The sequence below is a fragment of the Anas platyrhynchos genome, chromosome 13 (genome assembly GCF_047663525.1).
Source record: "Anas platyrhynchos isolate ZD024472 breed Pekin duck chromosome 13, IASCAAS_PekinDuck_T2T, whole genome shotgun sequence".
Classification (NCBI taxonomy): Eukaryota; Metazoa; Chordata; class Aves; order Anseriformes; family Anatidae; genus Anas; species Anas platyrhynchos.
This window is the reverse complement of record NC_092599.1, coordinates 21,038,745-21,053,167: the sequence shown is the minus strand read 5'-3', so window position 1 is coordinate 21,053,167 and position 14,423 is coordinate 21,038,745. Positions and strand designations below refer to the sequence as shown.

Genomic DNA, 14,423 nt, shown 5'->3' with positions numbered 1-14,423 from the left:
ACCATAGGTAAATAATTTTGTATGACCTAGACTTAGAAAAATAAAATAGGAATAGGTTCTTCTGCTCAGATACAACATAAACTTTGGACAAAGAAATAATTTAAAGTTAAGACTATGCACATTCCTATACTAACAGAAGGTAAAATGCTATTCTAATTTTCTTTTCCTTTTATATGCTGACAATATAAGATCAGATTTGAGAGTTCTGAAGCCTTCTACATGTATGATCATCTCCTCAAGTACATAAATCCTTTACAGAATCTCACTTTCTCCCCGAGGCAACTCTACTGCAAGAAACTATGTTCCTCATGGATGGTTGCCAGAAAGCCTAACCCACATTCCAACTGCCTACTTTTTAATCACATATCACATTCCTAGATTCTTCTAAATATGCTACTAGCATCTCAGAAAGTAATTAAACAAATGTTGACATGATGTAAACTTAAAATCTTTTTTTTTTTTTAATTAAATTAATATTTCTTCCACAATAGCTGATTAAAATACTCCAAACAATGGGCAGAAATGTGTATCTGAGTATCTTTGGTAGGTTTACCCATAGAAGTATATCTTAAAGTTATGTCTGAGACAGGTAGCGTGCCCCAAATCACTTGCATTCTAAATATCAGTAGAGCATTAAACAACGAAAATGAGAGATGTAAACTTGCTTTGGTGCTGATTTATAACCCATGTAAATAAACGTCCTAAAAAAAAAAAAGCAGCTCAGTCAGGCAGTGCCTTATACACAGTTGTTCTCATGTCTGGATTTCTGCCTTGGTATTGTGTTTTCCAAACTGGATTAAGATCGACTGTATACTTTCCAAAACTGTAAACTTTCCTTTCAATATGAAAATGGTAACATTCTTCCTCCCTTCCTTCTCTATGGAAATACCTATTAATTCACTGAAGAACTTTTTTTCTTCATTTTGTCAAATCTGTACAAAGCTGTTAATCATCAGTTAACAAATTTGAGGATGAAAGAAGGAGTTACTGCTTGCGAAGAGAGTTATCACAGAACTTCTTACTTAATCTTAATTATTTATTCATTGTTTAAAAGGATACTGCCTTGCAAATCCTTTGGCTGCAAGCAATGATTACACTTCGTGCTTAAAGCAAAGAAACAGAATGTACTGACAGACTTAAAATCCCAATGTGTGCTTTAATATTTCAAAAGCAGAACATTATCATAAGCAGTCACTTACAGGAAAAATGAAGGAAGCCAATTTCATCAAAATTTTCTGCAGTTTAAATGAACTTGCTGTGTCTCACAGACTTGCTGTGAGAGATCTCTCCGTATCAGCATCCAGGTACACTATCTGTAAAACAATCATCCCACTTTTTTTTTTTTTTTTTTTCCTGAGCTCCTTGTATGATTATTATGGGAATGCCAAAAGGGTGTTTTCTGAGCCCATGCCTTTACAGGATTTATATTCCAAAGATCGTTAACTTTTCTATTTTTAACAAGAATTGATATGCACTGTAAGATATGGAGACACTGAGGCAGGAAGGGGAGAGGGCATAGGAGAGAGAAGCAAACAGACTACACAAGAGCATATCAATAAGTAGACCGGCTCTTCATAATTTAAAATGATGCCAGACTCAAAAAGTACGGTAAATGTAAAATTCACTGATTTACTTTTTCTTCTACATTTATAGTAGGCACATGCAACGTGTAGTCAAAGGTGGCACCAGAGTTACATGAGTTACATGTATGACTAAAAATCAGGTTGGCAGCTTGCTTTTTTTTTGTTGTTGTTTTGGCTTATTTTCCTCTTCAAAACATTCCACATTAAATTTTAATATCATGGCTATTATATTTATGGTATTTTAGCTTTCTTGATTTCATTAGCATGTCATGAAAATTGCTTTTTCTTTACGTTTTCAAATTTGAAACTTGATGGTTTCCTTAGAACTGGAATTAGCCTTGTTGTTGCTGTTCATATTTTTTATCTTTTCTATGCAGAGGCTGACAGAGCCAGAAGATATTTAAAGAAGAGAATTCATATTTATGTCCCTTGATTTTAAGCCAATCTCGTTTAGAGCCCAGTTAGGGACTGTGAATGTTCAGTTTAGTGATTTTACAGCAGGAATGGATCATTATGATCATGCGATCTGACCACACCAAAGTTTTTCCCTAAACTAATTCTAGACTATGTATTATTTAAATAACAAACAAAATAGAATTTCTGGTCTTGATTAAGGGCTTCTAGCCAGGAGGAAGAAAAACCTTTCTCATAGCCCACTGTAAATTCCTTCAATGATTAACTATATTCATTAACAACAACAGCAACACCCTATATTCACACCTTAACAGAGCCCAATTTCAATTTTAAAAACTTTGGCAAGCTGATTAACAATTAACTAGAGATAAACTAATTAATCCTCTAATCATATCTTGGCTAATCTAAATGGACTGAACTCCTTGGGTCTTTCTGTCTAAGGCACCTTCTTCAACCCTTTGCCAAGTCCTATGACTCTCCTCTGCAAATTGCCAATATCTCCAGAACTAAAAAAAAATAAATAAACATTTTAAAAATGAAGTAACAAAATTTAGACTTAGCTTACAAATTTTCCTAGGCTGACTTGAGAGTTCTCTGCTTAAATAATCAAGAATCATACTTTTAAACTACAGGTTTGAGCTGTGGTTTTACCTATTCAATAAAATAAAGCATATCTTGAAAACAACAGCCATTTTCTAGAGAAATGGTGTTATTCAGATACCTGGCTGTAAACCTATCGATATCTATGGCCTGTGCCCCCAGGTTAGGATTTAATTAAATTGTTATGATACCATTGCATGACAGAACTTGAGAAATGGGCAACAAAAAATGTAAGTATACTGACCTCTTCTTCTTGGTAAGAGTAACATTTCCAGACATTGTCAGTCTCCAAAACTGAGTATATCATGTCCATGTGTAAGGAAAATGTCAGCAAGAAACCAGATTTCAACAGTTGGAATACATTTAAATGATAAAAATAAAATTATGTGTTCCTGCAGCTGCTTAAAGTGATGATTTCGGCTGGTTTGAATTAGATGAAGTAGAAATAGGAATCATCACAGAGCTCTATCTCCCCCATCTCTGCAGGCAGTCCCTGCATTAAAGGCCAAACCAAGATGGAACAAGCCCTTTGCCTTTGGCCTTATCTGTAATTAATCAGCATATTAAACTGGATCCTATGCATAGCATAGAATCAGGTTAGTTTGCTTCTCCAAGAGAAGTAGGATTGCCTGATGTCTGCCTGATGCCCTTTACAACCATACCATACCTTTTTTTTTTCCCCATTTTTGATTTTATTATGAATGATAATACATATAAATAACAATTCTGGGCTGTATTAATATGTAGGCTCTCTCAAGTAAATATTATCACTTCACAACAACAACAAAAAAATGATTTGGTAGTTTTAGAAGATTTAAGCATTTTCCAAATCTTGTAGGAATATTCCATATTATTCATTTCACAGCCTTTTAAATGCTATCTAGGAAGCTTTGCTTTTTTGTAATCCCTAATTTAAGACATTACTGTACAATTTCTGGCATCTCAAGATTCTCAAGCCTGAATCATAACTTAAAGACAATCTGTTACATAAATCACTTCTCCTACCAGCCAAACCTATCTGAACTACTACTCCTTCCATTTGTCATTACACAATATCCTTGCATGAATTACCACAACTGCTAGCCTGGAATGAATTACACAGAAAGCATTTAATGTATTTTTAGCTGTCTTTTAGTATTGTTAAAAGAAGGAAGAGGAACCAGATAATGAGATTAGGCAGCTTTCTACAGACCAAGAACAAATATTCTGCAGACATGGTTTGGAAACTTCTACACTTTCTGTTTTATTTTTTCTTTTATTACTGGCTTCATAAAAATAATTGGACAGGTGCTACATAAGCACCATAAAATTAGAAAATTCTGCTTCTTGATCAAAGGGAAGGTGGAAAAGGAAATTGAGCAAGTTCAGCTTCTTTTCCCAATTTTTAGGCCTAGGTCCATTATTCCTAAACATATCTCATGGAGCATTTTGCTAGCACTATGTGCTATACAGCACCTATGAAGAACATTCAAGGTAGTAGAAATTTTAGTATACTTTAATCCTCCTAAAAATTATCTGAAAACTCACAGCAGCTGTGTGTGCAATTGTATACAGATGGAATTATTCCCACCAGCTTGAGAGCATAACTCTAAAAAGATATTCCCCACGCACCTACCTTGTATCTTTCAAAGGTACCTCTTGCTCACAGCAAAGAGAATTCAAATCGTAAGCAATGATGTAAGACCTGTTCAACTGATTTAAAGAGGCTGGAAAGTGTTTCATAAGAATAAACTTATTCTGCCATATTATATGGGAATATTCATGCAGGTCTAATATACAAATTATTGACCATATTAAATTGCTAAGGACTCTGACAGTTTTGTAACTGATTTTATTCTGTGACATAGTTTTAGCATTCCTCTGCAGAGATTTCAATATAATTGCAACTGGAAAACACACAATACATAGTCAGCCGATGGTTTCATTTTATAAGGAAAAAAGTTCCTAATTCATGTTTGGCCAACGGAATAATGAAATAAAACAGTTCTTATCTTACCTTTATTGTACATATTTGTTGGTACTTGGACATCACTCAGACTGATATTCACAGGTAAGTTATTGAAGTGGTCGTTTGGCACCAAGATGAACTCCTTTCCCAGCTCCAGATAGTTTCCTTCTTCATCTCGTTCATTTATGAGCACAGCATTGAAGTATTCATACTGCAAAAGAGACACATATCCAGTATTTTGAATTCACATTCAGCATAAAAATGTAAGGAAGTTAATATAACATATCTCGATTCATTGATTAATGTTAATGCATCTCCTTCCAGAACAGAAAAGCAAGATACTTTTAGTATTTCTCAGAATGCCTCTATAATCCTCATACAGGTATATTTATGAAACCAGAGATTTATCAACACATCTCAGGGAAACCCCATATTACCTCAGATTACCCATACTGCCTGTCCTGGAAATGTTATGGGTAGACCAATGAACACCTTGAACATAAAAAACATGCACTATGGTAAGCACAAAGCGCTCTAAATTTAAATAATTTGGTTAATAATTATTTAATGATGATCTCTCTGTTTACTCTCATCTGTTCAAGAACTGTTATCAGTGCTGAACCTAGGCCTTGATGGGCTAACAGCAATTTTACTTCACAGGAACATTAACTAAACCAATGATAGCATGATTTCTTCGGCCTTTTTCTTCTGAAGATGTTGTTGCCTACTTCATCGTGTACTGACTGATGTTTCCTAATGAAAAACCTTCACTTTGTGCTGAGCTTTACACTGGCACATCATTGTAGATTTTGTAAAACCAAGCATACTTTAATGTGGGCACATAAACTTAGTGGTGACTTATTTTGGACAAGAAATTGTCTGCCTCTTTATAGATTCCTGAAGAGTATTTTGGCCAGTTTTTTTGACCAGATAAGCAAAAGCAATTTAGATAAAATTGAATTATTTTTTTTTATGACCTAGTTTAACCAGAAATTCTATCCAGCTTTGAAGGCAGCAGTGAAGACTACTTTTTAACCTCTTAAATGTCTTTAACCTTTGGCAACAGTTTTCATAATATGATTCTTAATTGAAACATACCAAAGTACATCTTTGAAGAATTTCATTAATTTAAATCCTGATGTCTGCCCTAACTATCCATTTGTTTGTAAATCAATATAAATAACATGAATCTATGCAACCATAGATGGTACGTAATCCACACAACTTTTACAAGGATAAATATTGATACCATTTACACAGTAAAAACAGACTAACAAGTGTAAAAACTTCAATGTCACTTTGCAAGCACTGCTTCTCAGTGTGATAAGCAACTCATTCTAATAAACAATCAGGTAAAATTTTTACAAACAGTAGGCTTCCATTAAAAGAATAGATAATTTAACCAGTATCTTAAATGGAGGCTTACACATCAAGCTTTCAATATCCTGCTCTTTCAATTTTATTTTCAAAATGTCCACCCCATAAATTGGATTTTAGATTAAAATAGAATTCAGAATAAATCCTGTATATTAGCTTGGTTTTGAGCACCTACAGCATAAGAGAAATATATAAACTTGAAGTTCCACTTACTGTTACTCACATATAACAGTTCAAGACACATCAGCATTTGAAAATCAACCTAAATGAAATTAATCTGACATGACCAAACTTTTGACCTTAAAGATAATTTACTTTAATTGGGTTATACTGAGACAAACCAAATAATATGTTGTATATGTGTCATGAGTATATACAACTACATAAACCTAAATTTCTGGAGAAAAAAAAAAGAAGAAGAAAAAAAATAGAAAGTGGTGGCTCTCCCATACACCCTCACAGCCCTCTCTTTCTGAAGCTATAGATAAAGAAAAGACTACAGATTAATTTCACTTAAAGTTGTAGTTTCACTAACTTTGAGAATTAATTCATTAATTATGAGAACTTTGCAAGACCCCCAAAGATGCTCCTCTTCTCAATACCACTGGAAAGATGTCACTGTTATACATTTAATTCTTCTCATAACAAAATCAAATGGATGAAGAAAGTGATCACTTCCAAGAAACAGCAGTTCTTATTCTATATGGGAGAAACCTTCTCCATTTGTTTGCTATACAGGTTTATGATAGACTACAGGATCATGAACTGCATTGTATGCCTGCTGCTCAAATGTGACAGCAGCCATGTCGATTCACCCTCTCTGCAAAAGCCAGAGACACTAAGCAGAAGACTTGAAAGTCTAATTTGAATTTCCAGTCTTAGTAAGAAATAGAATATTCCTTCCAACATTAAGCCATGCACTAATGACTGTTGTAAAACCAACCCTACTCCAGCTCCAAGCAAGGAAGTACAGTGCCGAACTTTTCTGTAATATAGTAGATAGTATCTAAACCTGGAAGGAAGGCTGACATTCCACCTCTGGGAATACAGTGATAAATAAAATTGTATTTCATGCTTCCTTTTTGCCAACCACCTCTACATCCCCTGGACTGTTAAATTCAATCAGGGTGAGGAGGATTGCACCATTTGTTTCCTTGTCTTTAATGACATAGCTTTGTTTTCCTTTTTGTTCTTCTGTTTTTGGAGCATGACAATACCTCTGCAACTGCTGGAGTTTCAGATAGGCCAGTGTTCCTTTCATGATGCTTCACGGCTTAGTAAGTCTTATTGGGATTGTCACAGAGCAATCAAAGCTTGTGTTGTTTTTTTTCCCCCATATTAAAGGCCACCGTTGGAAGCATTCACCAACACCCAAGCCAAAATTTAAACAAAAAAGTTTCATTTAAATATTACTCTAAAGAAACGATGAATACATTTGGAAATAAAAGATTCTGTACTAAATAAGGTAGCAATACCGTATTCCCCTTTAACTGAATTTATGTATCACAGAATAATTTATAGAGCAATTCACATGCAGACTTAGTGATTTTAAGTACATCAGGTTACCTTGCCTATAGGTTTTATAATACTAAGAAAATGTTAGGATAAAAAATGGTCAAATTTCCAATAAGAATATCAGAATATATTTTGCCATGCAAAGCATGTCAATAACCTCTAAAAGAACATTGCTTCCTTTCATTTGATGGGTTCTTCCTTTTCTAAAGGAATTAATTAGTGGACATTCTCCTTTGTCATGTTTTGTAAGTGGCAAGGCTAACCAAGTATTAAAAACGGTTATATTTTAAATAAATTAGAGCATTCATTTCACAATTAAGGGTATTTGGAATTGATCATTTCTTTGGTTGATTTAGTATTCACTGAATTATTGGTGTAAGTATTCTCTCTTTTCAATTCTATAAGTATATATTCAATTATGTTATTTGTGTGTTACTTTTAAAGTAAATTGTAGCACAGCATACTCCTTATTGTGTTACAGATAAAGGAAAAAAAATTAGAATATTATAATTCCCACCACCCTCCATGTTTCCAGCCCCCCCCACCCCAGCCTTTGGGGCAAATGAAAAGCCTGTTAAAAATAACAGATTTAAGACTGCCCTGCAATCTATGAAAAGGAAACATCAGGTAGCATGCACAGTTCAAAAATACTATTTCTAAAAAAAAGCAACAGCATTTAGGCAAAGCTGTTATACAGTGGCTTCTTTTGGACATTTTGCTTCCAAGGAAATTATTGAATGTGACAGCTGAAATGCAGTAGAAAGAAAATTAAAAAAAAATAAAAATTGGAGGAAAAAGTAATAAAGGAAATCCATCTGGCATTCTGACACTGCATTTGTGATAATGCCCAGAGGAAAGAGGATAAAGTTCTTCTTGCTGACAACACAAATACTCTACCTGCTAAGCTCTAAGAGAAAATGACTTCAATTTAATCCTGTCAATGGAGGTCAATCTTTGATGTAACCTTAACTTGGTGAGTTCTGAGTGTGCACAATATAACATGCCAAAAAGATATTAGTCTAATAAATAACAAAATAATTACCTAGGTTAGGAGCATAGCCAGTCTTTACTGTGACTTGGCCAGCAGATGAGTTCACACTAACCTTATGTACAGACTTGCACAGTGATCAATGAACCGAAGAAAAAGCATTCAGAAGAAATTTGTTTCATGTAATCTATTAGATGCATCTCAAGATCTGAATATGAACATTTATATTTTTGTGCATTTACACTGGCATTTAAACAAGCCCACTGGGTTCCATTGTTGCATTAGTTTTAAAAGCACATTCCTTGCTAGCATCTGCATCATTCTGAATGTTTTATCACCCACTTTGAATAGCCTCTCTATACCGTAATGAACAAATCTTACAGCAAGGCCATAAAGATCTGGGAAAAATAGGAATCTCGGCTTCCATGTGATTCATTTACTCTTATGCAGCACAAGTCAGTATAAACTGATCTGTAGTGCTCAACGGTGCTCAAAACAAGCATCTGGACCCTTCTTTCCTGGCAAATGGATGAATATATTTGAGACATCCCAAAGAATCGTATCACTAACACAGTCTGCAGAACCCTAGGATCCTCTAATAAAGTGCAATGATCACAGTAGGCAGACACTTGTGGGACTGTTAGATCATAAAATTGTTTTACAGATTCATTCAGGCTGAACAGAAAAGGCAAACTTTGTTTTAAAAGTCCGTATGAGAGCTTCAGCCACAATACAGAAGCATGCAGCCTGACCTCTGAGGATGGCTGCCACAGACATATGTTAAGGATGAGAAAAACTAATTCATGCAAAAGGAATCAGAAAAGTTGTGAGAAAGGGCAAGGTTTGTGGTGTGCTAATAAAACCACAGGGTTAGGCTGCGTGGGAGAGCTATCTACCAGGTAACAAGCAAACTTGGCAGCTATATTTCACTTCAGTCCCTTACTTCAGCATAATGTCTCAACTAAACAAGCACCTTGATTACAATGGATATTTTGCTAAGATAAGATATCAGTAATATATATAAAATATTAAAAAATATTGTCATGCATAAATGCAGTGCTGTACAAACTTTTAGAAGTATGATATTCTCTATATCCAGTTATATTAATCCTATTGTAAGTCAATACCTTGTGATGCTTTATCAAATATTTGTTAACATTGCATAGAACATACATTGCTTTAAATGTAAAATTTTACTGCTTCATTTAAAAGAAAGAAACATTCTGATGCAAATTGCCTTTGTGACTCAGAGAATACCAGGCACATAACAACAAACACCTATCAGTTGGTTCTCATCTTATTTTAAAATGAAAAAGAATTTGCTTTTATTCTTACAAAACAATGCATTCTATGATTTTACTTCGATTTTTTTTCTGAAATACAGAAATTACTATTCCAAGATGGCATAACAAAATCCTGTTCACAGGGCTCTGCAGAAGGTGTAAGAACCCAATGGGAAATGATTAAACTAATGGTTCAACACATAGCAACATCAGGTCTATACTAGTAATTTTTAATTATGCAAAAAATCATTTTTTCAGCATTTTTCAACCATCTCGTCCCACCTAAAGGCAAAGCTGTAGGTTTCTGGAAGATACTAAATCAATTAAAGTTTATGGTATTTGCTTGAGCCTCAGTATGTATCAGAAAATGATAAAGCAAATACGGAAACTGAAGAAAAAAGTCTAGTATTAAGTGGCATTGACATTTAATTATCAATGAGACTTTCAGCATAATAGGTGCTATCATCAGTAATTTGAAAAAAAAAAAAAAAACAAACAACCAAACAAAAAAAACATTTTCTCACGACTGACAAGCAGAACATATCTCATAATGGGCAGATATGTTTAGAAAAACATAATAAGGAAAGTCACACAGTCTGAGGGACTACTACTACTACTGAACACACTAATAGTCTCCACTCTGGTACTCATGTGTTAATGAAGAGGCAGATGTCTGAATGCATACTAGCTTCCAGGGCCGAAAAATTATCTTTTGACAGTTTTCCACTAAGGAGAATTTTTGTTTTTAAGTATATGAATAAAAACCTTGTATTCAAGTACTTAGTTTGATGTTTAACGAACAAGTATAAAACATCATAAAAGCAAACTGCCTCATACAATAAAACTGGTTCTGAATTTTAAAGAACTTTTGAAATTGAAAAAAAATGTATATATTTTGTTGGGAGTTACAGTCTTTATCATATCTGATTATTCCATGGAAGTCCTTACTTGTGTCTCTGGAGGAAACTCCAATGCATATCTCTTTTGCTCTTTTTAATGGCATTTACCAACAGCAACAATCACCTGGGCTTCAAAATGTTATGATCAGTCCCACTCTCTAATTATGGAAGGAGTGCAAAAATGTGACTTGCATCTTTGGAAAAACAACTGATCTAGTTGTCTACACAATCAGATTATGCTGAGCCTTCTCCAGGCTATCCATTCTCTCAAAATTGTATTAAAATAGGATAAATAAATAATGCTATTATAGTATAAAATCAATTATACCAGCATGCAAATTGATAACACAACAATGTCTCAGAGGTCTTGTAAGGATTAGGTGATTCACAGAAAGTGGCAAATAGCAAGCAATTATCATGGCTATTTTAAATGATTCACCGAATTTAGAGACTCAATTTGATTGCAAGTTTCAGTTGGAGCCTCCTTTTCATTTAATGTTTAATAACTTCTAACATACCTACTTTTAGATGCAAAAGCTCTCAAGATTTTTTCTTTGTCAAAAGACTGAGCAAAAACTCACTGCTGGAGCTAGTAAACTCAAGAAGGAGAAAAGGCTTTACTACTTTTATCAGGTTTCCCATTTGGAACATATCATGTCTGTATCACAACCTTGACTAGAGATCTAATGTTTTTGCTGGCTCTAGAAATGTGCAAGTGTGCAGTGTTCATTTTCATACACATAAAACCCTCCAGGGAGTACTTCATTCTATACAACAAAAGCATTCTCTGCTCCAGCAGCACCATTATTTCTCCTTCCTCCCAGGTCCGTGGAGATATGTTACAAGAGAGCAGTTGCACAGATGAGCAGGTTTAAGAGCGAGTTATCATTCTTGCACAGAAACAGATTGAACCATAGAAGAAAATAAATGAAAGTTTCTAGAGCAACTCAAAGTGAGAATTTAATGACTTACAAACATCTTATAACCAGAATACAATGAAAGTAAAGGCTGTGCATTTGTGAAGGTTGAGTGTTTCAAAACCACAAAATTACCCCAAACAGTAGAAAGCCTGTATCCCTGCCAATGAGCTTACACTTTAATACCATGGAACAGTAACAGGGCAAAAATCCCTAGCATGGGAAATCCACCAGTATAGTAATGTAGCTGTTTGATAAGGCTTATCATGGTGCACATATTGCTGAGTGCGGATGATGGGAATACTTCTGGGGCCGGGGTGCAGCTGCACCCAACACACCGCTCCTGCAGTGCCGCTCAGGCTCTGTGCTGCTGGTCAGGACACATCTGTACATCTTGGTGCTGACAGGCACAGGGGAGGACTCCTCTCTGAGCTTCCAACTCAGAAATACGCTAATAGAGGAGGCTCATTTTTCTTGCTAATACGAGAGCTGTTGAGCTTTATTTAAACAATAATTTGGAAAGAGAAATAGCCTAAAACTTTTCACTCCAAAAGGATAAGACCCGTGCAAAAGCAAAGAAAAATACTGAAGTATTTTTCACTTGTGGATGTTAAAACATTTATGACCACATCTGTATCAAGCTCACCATTACTTCCATGCTACAGTAGCAGTGATCTTCCACCACTAGCACCAGATTAAGAAAACTGCAATACAACATTACACAGTAAGCTTTGAGTAGATAAATAGTACATTGCAGAGCATCAGAAACCCTTCACTATGACTTATTTTATTTTCAGATAGTGTCCCATTGATATGGACGTGGCCAAAATGCAGACACAAAACACAAATGTTGATGGGTTATCGGGGTGCCCAGGGAGGAGCGGGTGCAATAAAATCTCTGTAGCTTTGTTGAGCAGTTAGATGCACAGCCATGCACTGGAGAAGGCTTTAGGATACTCTTCTCTTTCAAAGTCTAAAGACAGATACAGAAATGCAGTTTGATGCATATGAGAAATATCACCTTGATTTTAAAATATTTGCTTTTCATATTTCTTTTTAAAAGGGCAGGGGTAAGGAGGGATATTCATTCTTTTTCAGCAGCTGGTAGAAGCAGCAAAAATCAAGGCTGCATGATTTTTACAGTACGATAAACTCCTGACTTCTGGCCATGCTCAGGATAAGGTTATGCGTGTTATAAACTTGACCAGTATTTTGAAGATAGTTGGCACATTTAAAAAGTGCATGAAGTACAATTTCAAGTTTGTTGTATTTGCCCTCAGAATCCACTTCTTAAAAAAAAACAAAACATTTGTCACATACATCAAGCCAAACATCAATGGATTTCTCTAGCCTGCTAACTCAAATGTTCCTAAAAACAGTTGTATGGGGCTGCAAATTTGTATAACTACGAAGATTTAAAAAAAAAAAAAAAAAAAAAAAAAGAACCAGCCTCAGTACTAGCTAGAACCATAGGTCTCCTTCATATCTCACTCCATGTAGAGCCTATCAAGCTACTGAACAGGCAGGATCAACTTCTATAAAATAATTATGTAACAAAATATTCTGCAAAGAGGAGGAAAAGAGCAGACTTGCTTAAAAATCAACACAGTAATATTTTCTAAAGGTTTCAATCTTACCACGAGTTAACCCATTAATGGTGTTCAATACATAACACTAAAAAATTCCAAACAATTTAGAATGTGCTATAGAAATTGAAAAGCAAGCTATTTCACAAATGGATAAGTTGAAAAGTGAAAGTGAAATCAGTGAAGTTCTTTGCTTGTTCAGCTCATCTGACACAGGCAGGTTCATGACAACACTCAAGGTTGCTTCTAATTATCAGTGGAGACACATCGGACTTCTGTGTGCCTTTTTACAGCCACATGCTCTAAGTGGCTCATTCCTACTTCCATGTAGGAAGAAGAAAATATTTCTCAAGCTCTGCTTCATCTGTCTCCTGTGAGAAGCAACATGAACCTAGATCCTTTAAAGTCTAAGGCATGCATATAATGCTGCCCTCAGTGAGAGCTGTACTGTCTCCTCAAGACACACTCAGGGATAGAGTGTACAGAGTGTTTTGCTAGGCTGGAGGTTAATAACTATCCCTAATAAAACAGAAAGAAACAGACAGTTCATACGCAGAAATCTACAACATCTGAACACTGACTGTAGCTGATAATGAATTAAAGCATGTACTTCACCAGATTTTTTTTTCATACCACTAGGGGATAATCAAAATGATTAAATGCTAAAGAACTAGAACACAAAACTCCATGGGGCTCACTGCAATCCAAGGTATGCTTTGCTACTTCTAATCAGCCACCATACACACAGGAGGTTAAATTAATATTATCGACTACACAAAGGACAGCAAAAGAACACGTGCTACATTATTGAATTTAGTTGGGAGTAAAGTAAGAGATGAGATGTTGAGCAACTGAACGTATACAAATCCTCTTCAAATGATTAATGACTCTCTCTTGCAATATAGAAATTTGGTCAGCTATGCCCACAGTTGAAATAACAAGACGATGATTATGAGTTAATTTAATAAAAGAAACACGTCTCTAGTGTCACACAATCCTGGTGAAGCTCAGAGGAGGGGGGGACAACGGCATCTATTTTATTTATGTAATGAATTTTAAGTGTTTAAAAAAACTCTCATGAAGAAAGAAAAATGTGGTCAAGAAAATAATTATTCTATAACAAGGAAGAATAATAAACCTGATTACAGCATGCAAAATTTCCTCCTATGTGCACATATATCAGAATACTCTAACTTGCAGGTTACGTTACAAGAGCTCTTCAAAGTTGCAGACTGCATGAAGAACAGCACGCTTTCTGATGGGGTTACTGCTGAATTGCAAGTAGCATTTCCCTGATTTCTTGCAGCATTGCT

The 14,423-nt window shown here is 35.0% G+C and overlaps 1 protein-coding gene across 15 annotated transcripts in view; it reads right to left on the bottom strand.

Moving 5' to 3' along the window:
- The window catches only part of CACNA2D3 (calcium voltage-gated channel auxiliary subunit alpha2delta 3), a 459,196-nt gene that overhangs the window by 283,600 nt on the left and 161,173 nt on the right, over positions 1-14,423 (bottom strand). For all 15 annotated transcript variants that reach the window (XR_011812447.1, XR_002401918.4, XR_005269052.2 and 12 more), the window contains one exon: positions 4,594-4,756. Coding sequence is in view for 12 of the 15 variants with exons in the window: in XM_038185882.2 (XP_038041810.1) it covers positions 4,594-4,756 (163 nt within the window). In the remaining 3 variants the exon portion in view is untranslated. The remainder of the gene's footprint in view (positions 1-4,593; positions 4,757-14,423) is intronic.